The 24,305-nt window shown below is 40.3% G+C and overlaps 1 protein-coding gene and 1 non-coding gene across 9 annotated transcripts in view; one reads left to right on the top strand and one right to left on the bottom strand.

Annotated features, from left to right (window-relative positions):
- Positions 1 to 22,297, bottom strand: part of SSX2IP (SSX family member 2 interacting protein) — a 45,018-nt gene extending 22,721 nt beyond the window's left edge. For 2 of the 8 annotated variants that reach the window (XM_047872479.1, XM_047872486.1), the window contains exons 1-4: positions 21,920 to 22,111; positions 2,297 to 2,428; positions 978 to 1,147; positions 296 to 508 (exon numbers count right to left, since the gene is read on the bottom strand). In XM_047872479.1, coding sequence (XP_047728435.1) covers positions 296 to 508; positions 978 to 1,147; positions 2,297 to 2,339 — 426 coding nt within the window. In that variant the 5' untranslated portion in view covers positions 2,340 to 2,428; positions 21,920 to 22,111. Of the gene's footprint in view, positions 1 to 295; positions 509 to 977; positions 1,148 to 2,296; positions 2,429 to 19,707; positions 20,432 to 20,490; positions 20,619 to 21,571; positions 21,706 to 21,919; positions 22,113 to 22,164 lie in introns of those variants that run through there. The other 6 variants (XM_047872480.1, XM_047872484.1, XM_047872485.1 and 3 more) reach the window with 6 other exon arrangements.
- On the top strand, positions 3,270 to 3,377 carry LOC125174147 (U6 spliceosomal RNA). Its single transcript, XR_007155278.1, has one exon. It is a non-coding gene; the product is annotated as a U6 spliceosomal RNA (small nuclear RNA).
- Positions 22,298 to 24,305: the final 2,008 nt, after the last annotated feature.

Below are 24,305 nucleotides of genomic sequence, written 5' to 3'. Positions count from 1 at the left end.
TTACTGCCTTCTTAGGCTTACAACTCTGAGTCACTCTAATTCATAAGACCTTCCATAGGCCTCTCTGATTAAAATTAAAGTACTATCCACAACCCACAGCCTTTTTATAACCTGGAGGGTATACCAACTACCCCCTCCAGCCCACCACAGCTCCCCTGTCAAAATAATCTCTAGCCTGTAGGCACCGTAGGATGTACAGAGACCTAAAAATATTAAAGAGAAAACATTGTTATCATTTGGCTTAGCTTATGAGACGTCTGCCTTATTGAAATACAGGTTGACATGCAATTTCTACCTTAAGTTTTGCATAGCAGTTCTGTAGATGGTCCATATCACTTCCCAGTTTCAGATTCTGTGTTTCTACATTTTCCTGAGCTAGAAGGTTCTTCCGCTGAAGTACAAGTAGCTCATTCATACAATTTAAAACAGCAACTATATTTAATTCTCTCTTTGTGTCTTTACCTTTGGATTCTTCATATAATGAAGGAAAACCGAAAGTAGTCAATTCCTGGTAGGAGAAAATGTTTTCCTCAAAGTTGGTTATCAGACAACTAAGCATAGAAACAAAAGACAGAAATATTTTCTGAGAAATCATAAAAACTACCCTGAGTTAAGAAAACTGTAAATATCCCAAAGGACAAAGAACAGAGAGAACTGGGCTCTTTTAGTCTCTGCTCTGCAATTGCCTGTATCCTGGAGCAAGGCACTCAGGTTTCTGCAGCAGTAAAATAAGGGAGAGACTCCAAGTGGAAGAGCCCCTAGGGTGATGTGCAGGCCAACCTGCTCCTGACAAAAACATTTACCATGTATCCAGACTAGATGATCACGGTGGTTCTCTGCATTTCTAGTGTGTTTAAGTCCCAGGCCGATACATAACAACATACATGTGCTTAACAAGTGTTTTTCTCATAACTTTGATATGTTCTATTATATAACATGATTTATGCTATTCTTCTCACAAAACATTTTTTTTTTACCTGATCAAGATATGAAACACTTTGTTCAATATTCTCCTCTGTGCAGAAGGCACTGAAAAAACTGTGCACATTTTTTGATAAAGGTATTGAAGAACATAGCACTTGCTGTGAGTATAAACTTGATGGAGACATCTTTGTTTCTGAGGTATATTGACAGATATTTTTGCTTTCTGAAAGAATAAAAGGTATTTACTTAAACAATTTATAAAACACATGCAAAGAAAACTATCTCCGTTACCAAAGATGTTGAATTATATAAATATTTTTTAAAATTTTCAAATTCAGACAAAGCTGGTTTTTGTAAGAAAACTACACAAAATTGACCCTTGAACACTGCACTGACTTCCAACACAGCTGAAAAATCTGTATATAACTTCTGATTCACCAAAATTTAACTACTAATAGCCTACTGTTGACCAGAAGCCTTACGAATAACATAAGCAGTTAACACATATTTTGTATGTTACATGTATTATATACTGTATTCTTCCAAAAAAGAAAACTAGAGAAAAAAAAGTATTATTTAAAAAATCATAAGAGAAAATAAATATGCAGCATGGTACATTTATCAAAAAAAAATTCTTGTATAAGTGGACCCACAAAGCTCAAATCCATGTTATTCAAGAGTCAACTGTACTTTTTTTTTCAAAAAGATACAACTATCAAGTGCCCTTAGGAGGCATGTTAAGATACAATAGATTCTTAGTTTATACTATTTCAGATTTATAAAAATAACAGAAGGGGCGCGTGGGTGGCGCAGTCGGTTAAGCGTCCGACTTCAGCCAGGTCACGATCTCGCGGTCCGTGAGTTCGAGCCCCGCGTCGGGCTCTGGGCTGATGGCTCGGAGCCTGGAGCCTGTTTCCGATTCTGTGTCTCCCTCTCTCTCTGCCCCTCCCCCGTTCATGCTCTGTCTCTGTCTGTCCCAAAAATAAATAAAAAACGTTGAAAAAAATTAAAAAAAAAAAAAAAAAAAATAACAGAAAAAAACCACCTATGTCAAAGTTTATATATTAAAGGAATAAATCAAAGTGTACTGAAGTAGCCAATAAACTCATTTCAAATGCATAAACGTTTCTCTCAAAAACAGTAACAATCAAACTCATCATCCGTCAAAGGCATTTAACCCCACTTAAGTATGGCACAATTCTTAGCTTTCCCAGATAATTTTTCTCAAAATAAAAATCTAGATATTTTACAATTATTTATGTCTCTCTCTAGTCACATCTTCAATATCTGTGGTAAATCATTTTACAGTTTCATTTAAAAATCCACCTTTACAATTACTGATTTAGTTTATACTTATTTTAGACTCAGGTACCTGAAGACAGATCTGGATCTGTAACAGTCATCCACTCTCCCATAGCAATCACCAGAGCCAGGATACCTGAGGAACCAGTTCAGCAGTGAAACATTCAGTCCAGCTGCTGTCACTCTTCTATGTAGGCATCTCCTTAAAAAGCAAATCATAAAATAACAGCATTTAACCAAAAATAAAAGCAAATATAAAATCAATGTGTAAAAAGAAGGATTTTGCATTATTTACTCCTGCACTCCCATGGTAGAGCAGAATGATAATCTGTGTCCATGTATGCACGTGTGTGTATGTGTGTTTAAGAATCAGGAGTAAAGAGGGATGTCTGGGTGGCTCAGTTGGTTAAGCATCCAACTTTGGCTCAGGTTATGATTTCACGGTTCATGAGTTCGAGCCCCACATGGGGCTCTGTGCTGACAGCTCAGAGCCTGGAGCTTGCTTCGGATTCTGTGTCTCCCTCTCTCTCTCTGCCCTTCCCCAATTCACACACTGTCTGCCTCTCTCTCAAAACTAAATAAACATAAAAAAAATTTTTTTTAATTAAAAAAAAAGAATCAGGAATAAAGAGTTCTAGTAAAGTATTCATATTTTTTCATATACGAAGTACACAGTACATGATTTGACTCAGAATATAAATCTAGGTACAGCATTGTTGTACTAATAGATATTTCTATATTATATTCCCTAAGATAAAGTACAAAGCATTTATACAGATAAGAGAAAGAAAAACTTCTTAGATAGCATTCTCATTTTTTGTTTTTACTAACTATATTAGCAAAAAAAAAAAATTTAATTGCAATTCCCAATGGTGGCACAGATGTAGAAAAAAGCATACTCCCATACACTGCTCGCCACAAAGATCACATCAATTTATACAACTACCAGTGATTTGGCAATATGTACCAAATCTTAAAAATGAAAACACATTTTGACCTAGAAAAATTACTTGTAAAGTTTTACCCTGATAAAATAATGATTTATGCTCATTTTCAACAGCACATATACAAAAATTGGAACAATACAGAGAAGACTAGCATGGCCCCTGTGCAAGGATGACACACAAATTTGTGAAACGTTCCATATTTTTTATGTGGAATTTAAGAAACAAAACAGATTAACATGAGGGGAGAAAAGAGAGAGGCATAATAGGAAAAAAGACTCTTAACTACAGAGAACAAAATGAGGGCGATGGAGGGAGGTGGGTGGGGGGATGGGCTAGATGGGTACTGGACATTAAGAAGGGCACTTCTGATGAGCACTGAGCATTGTATTTAAGTGATAATCACTGGATTCTACACCTGAAACCAATATTACACTCTACATTAACTAACTGGAATTAAAATAAAAACCTGAAAGTAAAAGAAAAAAGATTTGTACAAGGATTCATCTACAAGTTGTTCTTGAAATCAGAAATAGCTTGTATGTTCCACAGGAGACTGGTTAAATAAATGACACATTTATACAACAGAACACCTTTAAACACAACCATGTGGAGTTAGGGTGGTTAACAAATACATGAGAGGCCAGAAATATGTATGAATGAAGTGGACTAAGTATAAGAACCTTTCATATAACAGTTTCAGCCTACCATCATTTCCACTTTTTTATAAAGAAAAATGGAAGAAATAAATACTTCTACACCATAAAAAAATTCAAATGAAATTTTGTGAAATCTCCTAATGTTAGAAGCTAATTAGAAAATTACGCAAGTACCCTGTGGAAGGGGCAGTGGCTGGAAGGAGGATGTGAAAGAGCCTTTTCCACAGTGATCCGAGATGGCTGCACAAGTATACACATTAGTACAATCCTTCAAGTTGTACACTAAAGATCTGTGCACTTAACTGGATGTAAGTTACACTCCAAACAACATTTTTTAATAAGCCAAATAAAAGGCCGGATCTGGATTATGAAACAAAGAGTTCACAGCCTGTTCTGAATATTTAAGATTATGGAAATATTCATAATGTAATACTGAAATGAGAGGAAAATTTTCATTCATTCAATATATTTTTAATTGTGCTACTGTGTGCCAGGCACCCTCTTCTAGGCACAGGGGAAGCCCTGCTCTCAAGTTTACATTCTGGGGGGGGGGGGGGGGGGGGTAGAAATAGATAACGAGACAATAAATTAACCTAACACAGAGTGATAAGAACTATAAAGAAAGCTAAGCACAGTAACGTGAGAGTCCTGGAGTGGGGGTATCTAGATTCATCAAGGAAGGCTGCATCGAAATGTTGACATTTAAACTGAGACCTAAATGATACACAGTCAGCCACAAGATGTTCCAGCCCAGGTAGAAGAAATGAACTTGGTAAGAATGAAAACCATAAAGAAGGCCAGTATCTCTGAAGTACACAAGGACAGATGGTAGGAAGGTAGATTTTCTCAAAGTAGCAATGCAAAGCCATGGAAGGCATTTAGGCAGTAAATCAACAGGATCTTCTCTAGGCTTTGAAAAAGATCACCTCAGCTACTCTACCCCCTGAATATATTGCAGGTGGGCAATAATGGAGGCTGGAAGATATGAGGCTACTGCATGAGTTCAGGCAAGAAGACACTTTTACATTACAGCTTGAACAGAAATAGACACAGGTAGATAAATTAGCGATGTGTTTTGGAGATAGAATCTTCAGGACTTGGAAGATGGGATTAAAAATACACAGAAGAGAAATCATCAAGGATGATTTCTAGGTCATAACAGCAGCCTATAATACATACTAATGCAAATTATGTTATGTGCTGTATTACATGTTACAATGTCACACACATACAGGTGGTTACCCAATCCGGCACCAATTTTTGCTATTTTTCTACTCATGTGCCTTAGTAAGAGCACCTTGAACTATTTTGCACTTCCCTCTGTCCTTAAATGGGTGCCTTCAGGAACAGGATAAGCAGGATAAAGGTCTGCACCAAGAAAGACAATGATTTCACTTTTTGCTTTCAGAGCTAGCAGCCATAAACAAAACAGGATCTAAGGGACAATAAACCCGTCTATACCAGCCCAGCTCTGCTTTGGTTACGTTACTTAACCTCTCCAAGCCCTACTTTCCTCACTGGTAAAATGACATAATAATGGCTTACTTCATGATTTTCCCTGAGGATTAAGTGAGCTCAAGCACATAAAGAAGTACTTAGCACACGACTCGGCATATGGGACACACATAATTACTATGAGTTGTCATCATCACCATCACCATCATCATCATCTGGACACAGATCTGGACTGCTTGAGATAAATGACAGGAGATTCCATAATCTATATAACAAAAGGCACTGTTGCTCTTAATGATAAAAGTTGAACACAAATCCTGAGAAAATGTGGAGGCAGATATCCTCATAAAAACACATTTGTCAGTGGGTTAATTCTTTGTAATCATGACATAGAGGGGAGGCATCATATCAGAAGAAAATAGGCACTTTCCCAAGCCCTTCCTGTTTTTGTTTTGTTTTTTTTAAAATAAGACACAATACTGCCTTAAGTACCTTTTGTCTTCATACATAACAGAAAGATCAAACACCAAAATGTTTGCTATACATCCATTCTTTAAAATTGTAATTTAAGTCAGTTATTCTTCTTCTGTGAATGTAGCTCTGTCCACTGTCTACAGGTTTAGACAGTGAATTTGTTAATTAAAATAACAAAAACAATAAGAAACAACCAACTGTGAAATATTCAGGTCTAGTTAAATGTTCACAATGAAAACCAAAACTCCACTTTGAAGCTCTACCAAAAGAAGAACTTAACCAACAGTATCTGACTCCACACAATCTAAAAGTTTCTAAGTATCCTCTTCTGTTCAATGATGCACCAAATTATACGCCAGAATGCTTGTAATAAAAGAAGTTACCCAACCAGACTATTAATCAACATACATCCCCAAACCAAGAGACTAATAAGTTAAGCAAGTTATTTCTAGCTCAACCACAGCTAAATTTCAGTAAGGATACCAACTATTTTTTATAAAGATATTATAATAAATTAGTATTAACTTCAAAAGATAAAGAAAAAAGCTAACAGGAATATCTCTGCTCTGCATAAACCTAACACCATCACAAGTATTTCAACTTTGAAAGCTTCAAAAGCAGCCAAGAAGGACCCCATTAAAGCCAAGTGCTGAAACACACAATGAAAAGTTCCACATAATAGATAAATCAAGTCATAGCAAATCATTACACAGTGAACCTTGAGCACCCATGACAAGTCACATAAGAACAAACTTGGCTATACTAGCATTGTTATTATAGATTCACTATAGAAGGAGAAAAGGAAATGGTCTACAGTAAATCATTTCACATTCAAGTAAACTGCAACCCCCATTTCTCTCCATATACCACTGGTTAGGGAAGCTGTCTGGATTCCAAGACAGATGAAATTCATGAATGAATTTTATGAGCAAATCTTGAAGATTGAAGAATTTAACCATCCTGTAAAGGTCCTTTCATTCATCTAAAATTGTTGAGGAATAACCTTGAAATAAATTAAAGAAAGAAAACATCTATAAAGTAATCCACAAAAATTCTTTCTCCTACCCTCTACATCAGAGAGTTTTATTCCCTCCTCGTGGGTAACATATATATAGACATCTAAAAAACTTTCTTGATTCCAAGTATTTCTCAATGTACATTCCAGTAAGTCAGTCTACATAACAAAAAATCTTACTAATTTCAGCAAAACTGCAGTAATTTCTGTAAAAATGTTACCTTACTCTTTTCTGAAGAACTACTTTGGCTTCCTTAATATGTTGCCAAAGTACCAATGCCATATTTCGGGTATAAATAAGCAAGGGTACTCTAGTCTTTCCTGGGTAAAATTATTATGCAGAACTTAAGAATTGTCTAGTGGCATTTTCTAGGTTAGAATCCTAACAGAAAATGGGGAAATAGTAAGACATCTGAAATTAACTGTACCCTTTATGAAAAATGAAGATTTTAGTAAGTTTCATAAGTTTATCATTCTTCATGTCAAAGCATTTTCTTTCATATATATATGTATCTATATTACAGACAGAAAACTTGGGCTCAGAGAGGCCAACAGGATTGCCTGAGGCCACATTTCTGGTTGGTTGTGAAGCCTGGACACAAATCTGTCTTCAAAACTGCTCTTTTCACTCTGTCACCAGGTAACCTTTCCACACTGTTCACACAAACCTCTATATACAGAAAGACAAGAGTTAAAAGTAGAATAGAATAAAAAAGATTTCCATCAAATTTCTTAAAGAGCATGAATCCCATAGTTCACCTGAAATCATTCTACGCAGAGCATACAGTCCTTAAAGGAACATATCTACTACCTAAATTGAGGCATATGCATAAACTTTTCTGCTATGCCATAAACAACAGCTTTTTTCCTCATTTAGAAATACTTTGCTTTCAAAAGATTTAAAAACAATTCTCAGAAATGAATTCAGTTCTATAGAAAGTTTAACGAGGGTGGAATCACTCATCTTACCATTTTGTATTCTAGAGTAAATATTAAGACAACATCAAAACCAAAAGTTTGTAGATGTTTAGCAAAAACATTTGTAGTTCAGGTTAATTACACCCATTGTTTTTTGTTGTTGTTTAGTTTCCATCAGAAAAGTTCCTTGGCTGGTTATTGCTCTTCCTTTTATACAAAAGACTCTGGGGGTCTCAATATACAATAATCACTTGCAAAATTTGGGAGTAGGCAACCTCTAAGATGACTCCCAATTACCCCTGCTTCCTGGTGTGCACACCTTTGGGTGCCCTTGCTCCTTGAATGTGGGCTGGATTCAGTGGCTAACTTCTAACAAAGAGAATACACCAAGAGGTGACAAGATTTCTCTTCCATATTTGGGTTATAAAAAGGCTGTGGCTTCTGATTAGGATCATTTACCACCCACTGCCTCTTGGATCCCTCTTTCTGTCATATTGTGAGCAGAGGCCAATGTGGCAAGGAGCTGATGTCTCAATGTCTCCAGCCAATAGCCAGTGAAGACCTTAGGCCTGCCTAGACTCACAGGAGTAAGGTTAGAAGTAGATCCTCTCCCAGTCAAACCTTGATGACTGCTGCCTTGGTCAACATCTTCACAGCAGCCTAGCGAGGGATCCCGAGCCAAAGGCACCCAAATTCCTGATGGACAGAAATTGGGAAATAAATGTCTGTCGTTTTAAGCTGTGAAGTTCTGGAGTCATTTGTTATGCAGCAATAGACGACTAATGCAAGTAAAAAAAAATATGTATACATTTTGCGTCCCTCCCATAATTTACATGTCTCTAGCTGAAACATAACTAAAGTGAAATCATATACGACAAGTGCAACAATCACCTTTACGACAATATCATCTAGTGCAATTCATCTGTCCATATTATTATAGGCAGATGCCTCCCACGACTAGTTTATGAACGTCTACAGGAAGTTATGAACTTTCCTATAGGGTTGGGATCTTTGTATCAAACAGTGCCTGAAACAAAGCAGGTGCTCAATAAATGTTTATAAAATGAACTGCATCCCACATTTGGCCCACTCACTTCCAACCTGTGTGCTCCACCTGGGCTTTTGTCTCTCACCTAACCCCAAACTAACGCTTCTTCAAAGCCCAGAACAACCACCATCATCCCCTCCACACAGCTCACGAAACTCTATTCTCTAGGTCCTCTGTATACTTACTAATTTGTGTCATTGTTCCTAGCTAGACTCTCACGTACTACAATTTTTACATTCCTGTATTCCCTCCACTAATCTTAACAGACAGAACAATACTCAAAAACTGATGATAAATTAACATGTTCATTCTGGGAAGCAAAGGAAAACAGCAACGGAAAAGATGCAAAAGATGTGAGTCCTTCAGAGAAAAGTATTACTCTCTTCATCCCCCAAATCTCTAACACAACTACCAACTGAAAAAGAGCTCAGCAGAAACATAAGTAGTATCTTGATTACAAGATTCCCTTCACACAGTACAATATTTTAAGTGTTCTTTTCAAGTTCACTTGAAATTCAAGCTTGAGAAGGTGCAATTGCCTACCTAATCGGAATTCTAAAACTTCACTCAAGTGTCAGAAAATAATAGCTTTTCATTACAGGAATGTAGTAACACTCACTATACCATCTAGGCTTCTAAATATTGCACAGGATTTGTCACAAACAGCTAATTAAAGTCTTCGCTAATATCTCACAAAGTTAGAGTCACCAAATTGTCAGGTTAAGAAAATTGTTAAAACTATGTCTTTATGTATTCGTCCTATCTTACGAATTCACTCATAAAAATTAAAAATTCAGTTATCAGCATATTTTAAATAGATGTTATTACTCTCAAAAAGCAAACGTTATTACTTTAAAAACTAATACTACTATCTATATTTTTGCTCCAAAGAAGACTACAGATTTAAATTCCATTATAAATACTTCTACTACCTTACACAAAAGCACTGAGGTTTGCATATCAGTGTAGAAACACACCAAATTCAACTTAGAAATTCTATCTTTTACAAATTTAAAATCTAAAGTAACTCATCTGAGTGGCACAGTTTAAAAGTATAGAAATTTTCCACAGAAACAAATTCCTCATAACTTAAGTTTGAATAGATACTTGGATGGCTGAAACTCCAAACGTGGCATTCCCTTAACCATCCCTTCTGTTGAGTCTGTGGCTACGAGGAGGCCTGAGGGTTCGGGAGTACAGTGCCAACAGGGAAAGCCTCACAGGCCTGAGCCAGACAGACTAGGATCACATCCTGACCAAGTCTCTCCAGCTGGTTTCCTCACCTGGAAAACGGGGTAGCACTCTCTTTTTGGAGGGTGGTTGTGGGTATTTAATGACATAATAGGAGAAGAACTAAGCACAGCACAGCTACTAGTTAAGGAACTGATTTAACAAACATGTGCCAGAGGCTGTTCTAAATGTTTTACATATGATGTCAATTCTCACAACAATCCTATATCATTTCCTTTTTACAGATAAGGAAATTAAGGCACAGAAAGGCTACCCACCCCCTCCCTAGACTCCAGAGCCCATTCTCTTAACCAACACATGCTGCTGCTTTAGTGGATGAAAGGCTCAGGAAGCAATACTCCTAACAATTATTAAAGGCCACCACTCATTAATCCAGATCTCCAACTGGGCAAAGACTGCACAAAGTAGTGTCAAGACACAAATTATGGTCAAATATTTCATGCATATCCTTTTGGGTTGAGGGATACAATCTTGGTGAAGCTCCAAGCCAGAATCTGCCATTAGAAAGCCACCCTCTTAGTAGCTTCGGAAGCAGGGAACAACATGCTATATTTTAAACTTCTTATATACACCCTTGAACCAACTGTTGCTGCAGTATGAGTAACAGTATGGTATAATGGTTAAGAGCACAGGATCCAAAGCCAGACCACCGGGTTTCAAACCCCGGTTCCACCACCCACAAACCCTGGACAGAAATCTCTGAACTTCATTTTCCTCATTTGCAAAAGGAGAGTATAGAGTCTTTAGTCTCAAAAGATTATTAGATGGGTAAATATATTTAGTTTTAAAAATTATTTAATAGCCTTATTAAAAGTTTATGCATGTGCAGGGCTTCACATAAGGTCTTGGTTACATGGTAAGTGTCCAGTAAGTACTCAATAAACGTTAGCTATTATTACTTTACTAACTTGAAAAGATTTTACGATATTTTGTTAATAATAAAAAAAAAGTTGCAGAACAATTATCTAACATGACCTTATTTGGTCTTTAAAAAACTCCCAGGGCGCCTGGGTGGCTCGGTCGGTTAAGTGTCTGACTTCGGCTCAGGTCATGATCTCACGGTCCATGAGTTCAAGCCCCGCATCGGGCTCTGGGCTGACAGCTCAGAGCCTGGAGCCTGTTTCAGATTCTGTGTCTCCCTCTCTCTCTGCCCCTCCCCTGTTCATGCTCTGTCTCTCTCTGTCTCAAAAATAAATAAACGTTAAAAAAAAAAAACAAACTCCCAAAACTATATGAGTATATACAGATAGATATAAATTCTGCTCTATAAAGATAGAAATTTGTTATAACAGAAAAAAACTAGAAAACAAGAACAACCTGTGAGTGGAAAAGGGAGGGGGAAGAGCCAGACTTTATCCCTTTCATTTACACACAGATCTTATGCATAATCGTTAGTTTTTTGTGTCTTCCAAGTTTTCTGTAAGTGAATGTGTTTTCCTTACAATGATGAAAAAAAAATCCACGTTTTTAAAAGGCAATTACAATGATAAACATCTGCAGTATCTTAACAAACAAAAGCAAGCAGCCCTGTTGGGCAAAAACCAGTGAGAAATTATACAAAAGTCCTACAGCTACTCAGATAATTATGTAAGGGAAACAGAACTTTAGCAGCGGTCAGTAGTTTGTAGTTTTAGATGGCGATCTATCAGTCTGTAAAAATTTGCAATCTGTAAAACGCTTCTATTACTACATATCCCATCATACAAATGAGCAAGCATACCATAATGACAACAAACTGGAGACAATCTAAACATCCGTCAATAAGCAGTTAAATGCCAATACAGATAGTTTAGCCAAAAGATGGGCTACTTTGGGATTATTCAAGAAGATCTGCATGTACAGCAGATCTGAAAAAAAAAACCCAGTATGGATAATATCAATAGTATGATCACCATGTTTCATTAAATCAAACTATATAAATACTACCTAACTCTAGGAGAAAGGTCTAGAAAAGTTACAAACTGTTACTAACATGACAATCCGTGGGATGAGATGGCTGGGTGTAGGGAGGGGTGGACCCTACCTCCATTCACTTCTTTAATAGGACATTTTGATATAGCTGGAGTGTTTTAGGAGCATGGATTATTTTGTAGTATCTTTAAAAACAGTGGGCTCATGCACAATTAATGAGATAATGTATGAGGAAGTACTCCCACATCAATCCCAGATGGTAGCATCCCTACCCTTTAGTGGAAACATCAACTTAGACAAATGATAAGCTCTCTCCACCAATCAGTTACATTTCTAGCACCTATCCCACCTATTCACACGTTCAAGTGAGCAACGGTGACGCAGTCTTCACAATGATGCCCTGCTTTGTTGGAGTATATCCATGGGGATCTAGCCCATCAGGGAAGACCATCCCCCACTGCACTGCTGTGAAGAGTAAAGACAGAGTACTGGCACACCTAGCAAAAGGGACTATCCCTCTGGCTCAGTTATAATCTCAATGTGGTAGGAGAAAGAAGGGAAATAGGTTGACACGGATTTATAACTATGAAGATTCTTTTCAAAAAAGAATGCTCTTACTCTATTGATCTTCTATGACTCAGCAGTACTTCCTTGCGTCAGGAGAGCAGTTTATTAAGTTACATAAGGTATGTACTTAGAGATATTCCCCATCACCTGATACTTCATTATACACTGACTTGCACTGCTTATGTTTTTATCTGTTCTGGTCATGGCTCCCCAATCGAATTGTTAGTGTGTTTCAGGACAGTGTCACTTCAGGAAGCTGCACAGGATATTGAAGTGAATGGAGGTAGGGTCCACCCCTCCCTACACCCAGCCATCTCATCCCACAGGATTGTCATGTTAGTAACAGTTTGTAACTTTTCTAGACCTTTCTCCTAGAGTTAGGTAGTATTTGTATAGTTTGATTTAATGAAACACTAGACCAGGTGTCAGGGGCTAAGGTTCTTGGGGCCACTTCTGTCATTCACTGAGCAACCTTGACCTAGTCATCATTTCTCTGGTTTTCAGTATCCACATCTGCAAAATGAGGAGGCTGAACTAGGTGACCTTTAAAGAATTTTGAGTCTATTAACTATATATTTTTTTACATTTCTCATGGGACCTAATATGGAGTTGAGTACAGCTATTCATACCAAAATTTCCTCTTTATAAAAATGTGCACACATGGTCTTCACAACCGTATGTTTAGCAAAAGAGATTCTACCTAATTCTAACAAGATTAACTTTTTTTTAAAGTTTATCTATTTATTTGAGAGAGAGAAAAAAGAGCAGAAGGGGAAAAGAGAGAGAATTCCAAGCAAACTTCAAACTGTCAGTGCAGAGCCTGATGTGGGGCTTGAACTCACAAACTGTGAGATCATGACCTGAGACGAAACCAAGAGTCAGACACTTAACCCACTGAGCCACCAGGTGCCCCTAACAACAGTAACAATTTATTAAGGATAAACCATTAACTAGGAAAAATTTAAAGCATTTTAATATAATAACTCATTCAATCTCACAACAGCCCAAATAGTTATCTTCCCCCACCCCATTACAGATGACAAAACCGAGACCCAGAGGGTTTTCTTGCCCAAGGTCACACAGCTAGAGTGTGACAAAGCCAACATTCAAACCCAAGTAGTCCAACACATTAACTATTACAACTTACTGTCTTTATTATAAGAGAGGAGGGAAAACACAGTACATGAGCTGCTTTTCAAACTGAACACAAACATAAGTACTCACTTTTCTGCCAAGTCACCTTGAGACTACATTACAGTAAGATAATAATTATTCCAACTGAGCAACTGGGATGTGAAGTATATAAGCACAGACAAAACATTCCATGTTATAGCAATTAAAAAAATTTTTTTTTAAATTTTTTTTAATGTTTATTTGTTTTTGAGACAGAGAGAGAGAGAGAGAGAGAGAGAGAGAGAGAGAGAGAGAGAGACAGAGCATGAACAGGGGAGGGTCAGAGAAAGAGGGAGATACAGAATCCGAAACAGGCTCCAGGCTCTGAGCTGTCAGCACAGAGCCCGACGCGGGGCTGGAACCCACAGACCACGAGATCATGACCTGAGCAGAAGTCGGATGCTTAACCGACTGAGCCACCCAGGCACCCCCCAAAATTTTATTTTTAATCTAGTGAATATAGACCCCAAATTGCCAAGCTTTCCTGGAACTGCCATTCCCTTCTGTTTGTGTTTCCAGGTCACTTTGCATTAACTTTTTTTTTTTTATATTTACCTTTGAGAAAGAGAGACAGAGCATGAGTGAGCAGGTAAGGGGCAGAGAGAGAGAGAGACAAGTAGGCTCCAGGCTCTGAGCTGTCAGCACAGAGTCAGATGCAGGGCTCCAATCCTCGAACTGAAGTTGGATGCTTAACCGACTGAGCCACCCAGGTGCCCCCACTTTGCATTAACTTTTACAACACAGATCTCACTGTAATGAAACTTGTCTCCCACTACCTAAACTGACCTACTGGTCAAGAGGCCTGGCATTGTACTGTTTGTACTCTGCTTTGCTATGATGTATCATAAATGAGCCATGGTAGGATCCAGTAAAACATTTGCTGAATAAATGTCAATTAAGTTCAATGACATATTAGTGTGAGGTATGCTACTTTAGTATGATGACAGACAAGAACCCACATTTAAGCCATAGTGCATCTCAGAATGGCTTTCAATTCAATCTTGATTGGTGCCAGCTCATAGAAGCAGCAAGGTGATCTAGTGTACAAATCAAGAGCATGATAATTTAGGGGTGCCTGGGTGGCTCAGTCAGTTAAGCATCCGACTTCGGCTCAGGTCATGATCTTACAGTCCATGAGTTCAAGCCTCACATCGGGCTCTGTGCTGATATCTCGGAGCCCGGAGCCTGCTACTGATTCTGTGTCTCTCTCTCTCTCTGCCCCTCCCCGGCTCATGCTCTCTGTCTCAAAAATAAATAAAACATTAAAAAAAATTTTTTTTTTAAAAGAGCATGATAACTTAGAGACAGTATACCAATTTCAAATTCTTCCAGTATACATGTAGGAAAGCAACAATCATATTCTTACAAGAGGATTGTTAAGAACAAAAGAGAAGCAGTGTTTTAAAATTTATCTTACTTTGTAAGGTTGAAAGTGAGCTAAGAAGTCCAAATAAAAAAGTTACCATTTATCGGTATTTTATTCCTAAAATAATTACGGTAACAACACATAGTAAAGGCAATGGAAACAGCAACAACAAAAAACCCACCATAATTCATGAATTTGTAATAGTGTAATCATGTATAATAGCTTTCTCAATGATTCAGCCCAAATTCAGTTATTGGTTATAGTTCTCAAATTGTGGTCTCAGGATGGGCATCAGTAGCATCTAGAACTTGCTAAAAATGCAAATTCTCAAGTCCCATTCCAGGTCTAAAGATTCAGAAACTCTGGGAGTGGGACACAGAAAATCAGTGTTTTCACAGAAACTCCATGGGATTCTGATGCATAAAGTCTGAGAATGTGGCTTATACTCTACGGAATGTGTTTCAGTGTTAAGTTAGTATTCTATTTATGCACTTAGAATATGGAATACCAAAAAGGAATTCTTACCTATGGGTGCTACAGAATGGATTTCGAGAATAATGTAAAAGTGTTCCAGAGTACTACATGAGGGTTGAAAATAACAGTCCTAGACAGCCTGGCTAAGGCTCAACAAACCTTGGAAGGTAGGGAGCACCTTTGAAAAACAAAGTTTGGCAGCTGAAATTCATATATCCCATTCATATACTCTACAACCTAGCAAGTCCCCTTATAGGTATAAATCCAAGAGAAACTTGTGCATCTCTGTGCAAAGGGGCATGAACATAAATAGTGACATTCTTTATATGAGCCAAGTAGCACAAGAGCATAACCCTGGGGCAACCCAAACACCCAAGAGCAACAGAATGAAAAAAAAAAGTGGGGCATATATGCAAAACAGAGTATTAGGCAGCAATCAGAAAATCCCAGAGACACACAACATAGAGGAGTCTCAGCAATACCACGTGGATGAATTTTGCATTATAGTAAGTGAAAAACAAGTCTCAGAAGACAGGGCACGTAACATAGTTGTTAATTGTGTATGTGTTTGGAAAACCCGTAGATGCCATAAAACTGTATTTTAAAAGACACCAAGGGAATGATGAATATATGATTCAGTAAACGGTTGCCTCAGGTGAGACAGGTAGGGAAAAGGGCTGGAAGGGCCTATATGGTTATACAGAAGTTATTGTCAAGGCACTACTGTTATGTTAGATGGTGCCTATCATCAAAACTAAATAAATAGACTAATTATGAGAATGTGTCCTGAACCAAGAATATAACTAATTCTTTGTATCTGAAGTCCTTTAATTTTTTTTTTAAATATATAATGTCCCTCAAATATGTCAAACACTAAATTCTACCTGGTCTGGCTATGAGGCACCAAGAGCCCTGGGTCCTCAGCCTGACAACTCCTAAAGCGGGGATAGCTAGTGATTCTTCCTCCCCCTGAAAGTATAAAAACAAGCAGTTTTGGCTATAGTTTCAAAGATCTATGAAGCCATACAGATCTACAAAGGATGCATGGACAGGGAGTGAAGAACTGGAACTCCTATGCCAGTTAATTACAAGAAACCAGTAGGAGAGAACAACTCTCAGCCGAGTGGCTCATCAGCTATGCCATCCTTACCATGGCTCTAGAAAGGAGCAGACAGAACACCATTTATAGATGGAAGAATCTGAGACAGATTAAACTAACTTGCCCAGTTACAAACCTGGGAGCAGGAATGAAAATCCAGCTATTTAATAATATGGAAGGTAAGAATAAAAACTAGCTATTAATGATTCCAAAGCCTCACAGATCCTGGCCTCCTCTTGACACTCAACACGTATCCCAAGCAAATGATATGAATTCTGCAGGCCCATCTCTTCATTATAAAATAACACAGCTGATGACGGGTTTACTTATTAACGATTTCTAAGATGTCTTCTTGCATTTTATATTCTAGATCTTTTGTGTGGGGATATTTTTAAGACTTAGATACAGAATAGAAAGAATAATGTTGAAGGTGCCAAATTTTAGACAGGAAAGTACAGACAAGCAGATGACAATCTATTGGCAAGGGACTGACACACTCAAGACTGGGACCTTTACAACCTAGACTAACTCTCAGATGAAAGGCATATGCAATAGCCAGTACTCATCTTGGATTTTAAGTAGCTACTGGCCACTCATTAAAACCCTGTACATGATTGTATGTAGTGTTAGGATTCCTTTAGAGCAATATTCTTCTAGCAATCTCATCCCAACTCGATGTTTCCAAAACATTAAGGTTCCATTCTCGGCAGCCCTCGCACAAAAATATTAATAGCCAACTACGCAATTAATGGTCAGGGTCCGGCTGATGGACTTAGCCATGATGATGAGGATCATGAAGGACAGATAAACACTTCGGAAGTTGGACTGACAAACGCGATGACAAGTATACAAAAGGGAGGCATTTATTCTCATGCAAAAATCTGTCTTTGGTGCTAGACAGGTAACAGTGTCACTTAAAGAGAACAGAGGAAGAAGATTAATAAAATCAGGTGTAGTTAAGTATGTGATAATGACCTCAGTGTAGAACTTACCGGGTTTAGAGATGCCCTCATGAGACATTCAAATGGGGATAAACTCTAGGGCCTGGAGATCAAAAGACATCAGGGCAGATTTAGGAGTCGTCAGCACATATGTGGTACAGAAAAAGAGAGGCAGCAGAAAGAACTCTAAAGAACATTAACATGTAGCAGGTGAGTGAAGGGAACCTGGATATATACTGGGGGAGATAAATACTGGGGTAGGGGGTGGACTCTAGGAAAGTTAAGGGAAAAGAAATTTTTAAAGAAGAGGGGGTAATGAACAGCAGCAAAGGCCATGAGAGGGCAAGATCTGAATAAAATATGGTGGATTTGGCAATTAGTGACTTTATGACAAAGGTGAAGAAATTGGATTTCAGAAAAGTGATGAGCAAATATGAAAAGGAGACAATAAATCATTTACTCAAGGTTAGTTTCCCAGAATGTGAAAACTGAGTTCCTTACATGTGGAGACTTTATTAGATGCTCACAGATCTGCTAGCAACTCAAAAAAATAAAAACATTCTGTCCTTAAGTTAGTTATTATTCAATTGCAGCATTTTTATATCAAATAGAAATACTAAATAATAAATGTAAGTTATTTTTCTAGGCACCATTATGGATATTAACATATTATTTAATCACAACTCCATGAAGTATATATTATTCCTAACTTACAAATGAGATGACTAAGGACAGAGAAGATAAGGTCAAGTAATAACTTGCCCAAGGTCAAAGTAGTAGCAGAATGGTCAAAACCAAAATTCGACTCAGGAGAGTTAAGAGGGAGGGAAGGCAATATAGGAAGCAAGAATTAACAGATGAGAGCTGTAAATATTATTGGCTAACTGGCTGTAGCTTAATTTCTACTTAAGAACTTTTTTTTTTGAGATGGGGATGGGGGGAAGAGGAGCAGAGGGAGAGGGGGGAGAGAGAGGGGGAGGGGGGAGAGAGGGGGAGGGGGGAGAGAGGGGGAGGGGGGAGAGAGAGGGGAGGGGGGAGAGAAAGGGGAGGGGGGAGAGAGAGGGGGAGGGGGGAGAGAGGGGGAGGGGGGAGAGAGGAGGAGGGGGGAGAGAGGGGGAGGGGGGAGAGAGGGGGAGGGGGGAGAGAGGAGGAGAGGGGAGGGGGAGAGAGGGAGGGAGGGAGGGAGGGAGAGAGAGAGAGAGAGAGAGAGAGAGAGAGAGAGAGAGAGAATATCTTAAGCAGGTTCCACACCCAGCAAGAAGCCCAACTAGGGGTTTAAGCTCACAACCCTGAGATCAGGACCAGAGCTGAAAACAAGAGCCAGAAGCTTAACCAACTGAGCCACCCGGGTGTCCCAAGAACTTATTTTTCATTTAAAACACAATTTGTGGGTCTTCTCTCATCTCGGAATCCTACAGTGCTAGGGCCTTTGTTTTTTAACAGCCCTTAATGACACTTAGTTTCCGTACTGCATTATAATTTTATTTCTCTTAACCAACTACAAGTTGCTTGAAAATGGAGCTATATCTTATTTATCTTTGTATCCCTATTCCCCCAATCTTGAAAGTAAAACATCCTTGATAAAAATTGGTTCTATGAATAATCACTTTTCTTTCCTACAGTTTCTGGGGGCTTCAAAAACTATTTTTAACTATATTTAACTGTTGAGTAGGGCTGAGGTCTCTTAGATTCTATTTAGATTATCTACATTCAGAACATTTTCAGATCATTCAAATTACTGGCTTTGGCAGAAATACCCTTCTAAAAATCTAGTATAATTCTCCTGGATAAAAACCATTTAAAAGCAGGGTGCTTGGGTGGCTCCATCAGTTAAGCGTCTGACTTCGGCTCAGGTCATGATCTCACAGCTCTTGAGTTCGAGCCCCACATCAGGCTCTGTGCGGACAGCTCAGACCCTGGAGCCTGCTTCGGATTCTGTGTCTCCCTCTCTCTCTGCCCCTCCCCTGCTCACACTCTGTCTCTCTCTCAAAAAATAAATAAACACTAAAAAAAAAATGTATAAAAAACAAAACAAAACCATTTAAAAACTCCCTAGCATCTACTGGTCAAAGGTCATAGCTCTGTTCTCTAACCTTATCACTAACACACCCCACCTGACTCCAACAACCAATCCACTAGTATTTCCCCAACAGTATATTGGGCAGAAAGTGACACCATGCACTTACCAGGTGAACTCCTTCTCTGTCAAAACACAGCCGAAATTTTCCTTTCCGAAGCCTATTCCTAGTTGCAATTTTTCTTTTCTATTTTTGCTCTCTCCCTCCCTACACTGTTAATTTCCTACAAAACAAACTCCTCAAGGCAACACTCATCTTTTTTATCCTTAGGTCTGGCAAGCAGCAGCTCAGTGTTTATTAAAGCATAATTCAGTACATCTGCTGGTACTGTGTATACTACTGACCCACTATCAAAAATAATGATTTTAGGTTGTTTTCCATTAGCAATAGTGAATGGTGCACCTCTCTAGGTCACCTCTGAATTCAAGATTAACATCTACCTTCATTACCAGCTAATCATAATCACCATCACTAAAGACACAAAAAGCCCCTCAAAGTATCAAAACCCTTTGTGTCTTGAGCGCAACAAACCAACAAGGCATATTCACAGCTATCGTAAAATGTATGAAAAGAAACACTACTTAAAAAGCTTTGGACTGGCTCCGATTTAAGGATGTGAAACGAACTAAAATCACACACTTGTGGGGCAATATCTTTGACCTTTTTATCTGTAGGCACATACTACACATATAAGGATACTTTTGTCTACTTTTATAATGTCCACCTTTTTAAAACCTGCTTTGTCAAAGAGCAGCTAGGTCGGGTTTTAGGAGAACCCATGAGTATATACAATCTTTGTGCCGGTCTTGAGGCTTCTGACAAATCATCTGAACAGTTAACGTTTTAGTTCTCATATATATGCCACCTCGGCATGCCTGGAACAGAACGTACTTTAACAAGTCTTGTCACAAGGCACAATGTGTTATGAAGAGATCTTCACATTTCAGCATAGAATAACAGTCTTTGCAGTTATCTTCAAGCTGCTTCACCCATGTTACTTAATCCTAGGGCTTTATTATCTTCATTGCACAGATGGGGAAAAAGGAGGGAAGGAAGGGATAAAACGACTTGGCTGAAGAGGCCCCGCAAAGTCACTAAATGAGCCTTCATTTTATGAAAAGAGCTGCTAATCCTCTTTTCAAAGAACCATTTTGTTTGAGGAACTTTCACTGACAGCAAACAGAACAGTGGGTCAAATTGGTCATTAGCTTTTTTACTTGTTTAGTTTGAATAACATAAGATTCCTAGGCCTCCGTGTTATGATAGCTATAGGAGAGGAGTTTTGATGGAAGTTCTGTCTGAATCCAAGTTCATAAATCTACCTCTAACTTCTTCTAAATTTCAAGATAGCTTGACTTCAAGTTTAACTCTAAAAGCATCTTTGTCACTCTCCAGATCTCTCACTCTTTTCAAGTTTTATTCAATCTCCTAAATGTGTCAAGTCATACCTACCTTTCAGCTCAAGATCAAGCTACCAGAATTTTCTTCTACCTAAAGAGTAAACCAATTCCTCCTGAGCCATGCAATGTTCCAAGGCATCCATCTTTCACCACCAACTCTACAGCCAGACTCTAATCTGTGTTAGGGAAGCCTTAGCAATTTCAAACTCCAGGCCGCTTCCACTCAGTTTAGATCCACTCTTGGAGGAGTGCCTCTTCTAATCCTCTCCCCCATTATGCCCCACCCACGAAAGGGAAATCTCGATTCTCTCAGATTCTACAAGAACTGTATCAGAGTTGCAAGTAATGACAATCTGGCAATCACAACTACGGACCTTGAAATGAGGTAATAATCTAAAGATCGCCACATTACACGTGCTAGGAACAAATTATTTAGCAGATTCCATTTCTTGGGCCCAAGGGGCTTGCAAAACAGGGCGATTAGCATAGGCTCAAAAGCGGGCAGGGAGCTCACAATTCGGCTTACCGTTCTCTACGGTTAAAATTCTACACCAAAATATTTTCACACTTGCCTGCCTTTTAGATGATGTAAGCTCTTCCCCTTGACTTTTAACTAGACCTCCATCGGGGATCTCTTCCCCCGCAGCAGCCACGGGCCGCTCAGTCAGTAACTCATTCTAAGGACTGCCTCTTGCGGCTCGCCCCAACAAATCCCGAAGCCCGCATGCCCCGCAGCCTCCGCTAGCGACACACCGCAGCCCCAAACTGGCCATCCCCTCCTCCCCCACGTCGCTCGTCATCCCACGCCAGGCGCCACCCTCTCTCCATCCGGGAGAGGATTTGGGGCTCCGCGGTCCGCATTCCTCCCGGGGGCGCAGCGCTGCGACCGCTAGCGGGAGCGGACCCGCGCTGGCACCTACCTCCCACCTCCTCCTCCAGCCACGGCCGGGGTCAAAGCTCGCCCGCCACCTCCAACGGCCCCAACGGCCGCGCCAAGCCTCTCGCAGAGGAGCGGGGCGCCGAGCCAGGTGCCGGCGCTCACCTCCGCACCCGCCCTCTGGCTCCCAGCCGGCGCCCACCCCAGGCCCCGCCGGCGCCCCCGCCCCTCTCCGGGCGGGCGCGTCACAATCCCCGTTCGCGTGGCGGTGGGGGGAAGAGTTCTCACCGTCACCGCCCCCGAGAGCGGCGGGGGAGGCACGGCTCGCTGTCTTAAGCCGGCTCTCGCAGCCCCGGGGGCCCGCACAGGCGCCGCGGCACGCAGCGCCCCGCGCCGGCGGCCCCGCCTCCGCCTCGGGCTCCCGCCTTCCCCGCCCTTGGCCGGGCTCCGCTCCTCCCCTCGCGGCCACCCCCAGCCTGGGCAGGTTCGCTAGGTTCCCACCCCGCCCCCGCGCCGCCGGCGCCGCAGGCTCAGCCGCCTCCCATTGGCTCCTCCGGTTGCTAGGCGATGAACAACCGCGGCCTGCATTGGCCCCCAGAGTCTCCTCCACCCCCTCCAAAAAAACCTAGAGAAAAAGAAAACCTTATCCCTAGAGCCGGAGAGGGATGCGGGCGCAGCTGTGGCTGCGGCACCTGTTACGCCCTGTGATTCACCCGGGCCCTGCTCCCCGCCCCCTCCTTACGCCCGCGGGGCTGGGGCCCCTGGGCTCCGTGGGGGAAGCGGGTCGTGGCTGCTTCAAGGCACGTGTTCCGAGCCCCAGTGAACCCCAACACCCACCCTAGAAGCAAAAATGAAGCATCCCAAAAGAGCCACGTGCGCTGGCAAAAGTGGAGAAATAAACCAAACAACAGCCGGCACCCAGAATTAGGTCAGGCCCAGGGGAAGGGAGGTTCAAGCGTTGGGAATCATGGATGCAAACAACCCAACCCGGGGAAAGTTACATGTAAAATTAGGGCAAAGAAACGGACCTGGGCAGAAGACAGCGAGAAAACTGACGATGGCACTCGTGAACTAGAAGTTTATGCAGCAATGTTCCACACCCACTCAGCAAAATATGTGCAGAGAAAATGAATGCCTGTGTTGCTCCCGTAGCGGGGGTCAAACCAGCTCCTCCCCTCTTCCATAGCAGCCTAAAATTCTCCAGGGAGGAAGAGGGGCCGGGGAAAGGAAAGAGATCAGATGGTGAAGTCGCAGGCATAGGAGCGGAGTTAGAAAAAACACAAAGATGTGCTTTGATGGATTTTGTTTGTTTTTAGTGGAGCCAATGGATTTACTCAAGAGGAGAGAAACAGGTTTGGTATTTTAAGGAGGCTCCTGAGAGCTCTTGGAAACCTAAATAATTGAGACAAAAACAAATATTAACACTGAAGAACAAGGGAGGGTGTAGTGCTCCCACCTCCCCCGCCCCCAATGTACACGCACAGACCCCCAATCCTGGATGAAAGATCAAGGCGAGAAAGTGAGCACACCATGGTGACAGCTTCAGAGTCCAATGAAATCCTCTTTGCTTTTGGCCTAAGCCATCAGGAGGCTGGCTAGATGTTGTTAAGCATAGGTGAATGACAGCCAAATAGCCTGTTAGGGGCCATCATTGCAAGCTCGCTATTAGCGCAGGGCTGATGGGGAGGAAGAAACCAATTATCACCAAAGATTACTTACCTATCCCCTAACCCAGGCTACCGATACGGGGGCGAGGGGCTTAGTCCTGTTCCCAAGAAGGGTTTTGAAATTTCAACTATCCATCCCTCAAAATCCCACACCCCTCCCCATCCTAAGAAGCAACTTAATATGACAGTTTTTCCTTGAAATACCAAGGCTTCATTTTGGCCATTTCCCCTCACAGTTAAAAAGGGAGTGCTCACTCTTCAACAGGTATAAGAGTTGAGCTCAAGCAATTCAAAAAGCAGCCTCTGGCACACCCTGTTGTGACCTAACCACTAACAGACTTGGATTCTAAGAAAAGAAGGCTTGGGTCAGGCTGAGGTCTGGAAATTCAGACGTGCCCCCACCCCCAAGGATGAATCAGGTCAGTCTGAATAAAACAGTGGTCTTCGATTTTTTGGTTTCAGGAAACTCTTTCCATTCCTAAAAATGATAGAGGGGCCCAAAGAGCTGTTGTTTATATAGGTTATATTGACACTTACCGTACTAGAAATTAAAACAGAAATTTAAAATGTTTATTTAAAAAAAGAAAAATTACATCTTAACATAAATAGCACATTTTAATGGAAAATAAGTATATATTCCCCCAATATAGTAAAGAGTGATATTAATTTAAAAGTTTGCAGATATCTTTGATGTCTGGCCTAATGGAAGACAGTTTGATTATTCCATCTGCTGAATTCAATCTGTTGCACTATTTCAGGTCG

Source organism: Prionailurus viverrinus, chromosome C1 (genome assembly GCF_022837055.1).
Source record: "Prionailurus viverrinus isolate Anna chromosome C1, UM_Priviv_1.0, whole genome shotgun sequence".
NCBI lineage: Eukaryota > Metazoa > Chordata > Mammalia > Carnivora > Felidae > Prionailurus > Prionailurus viverrinus.
This window is presented reverse-complemented; position numbering and strand designations above follow the sequence as displayed.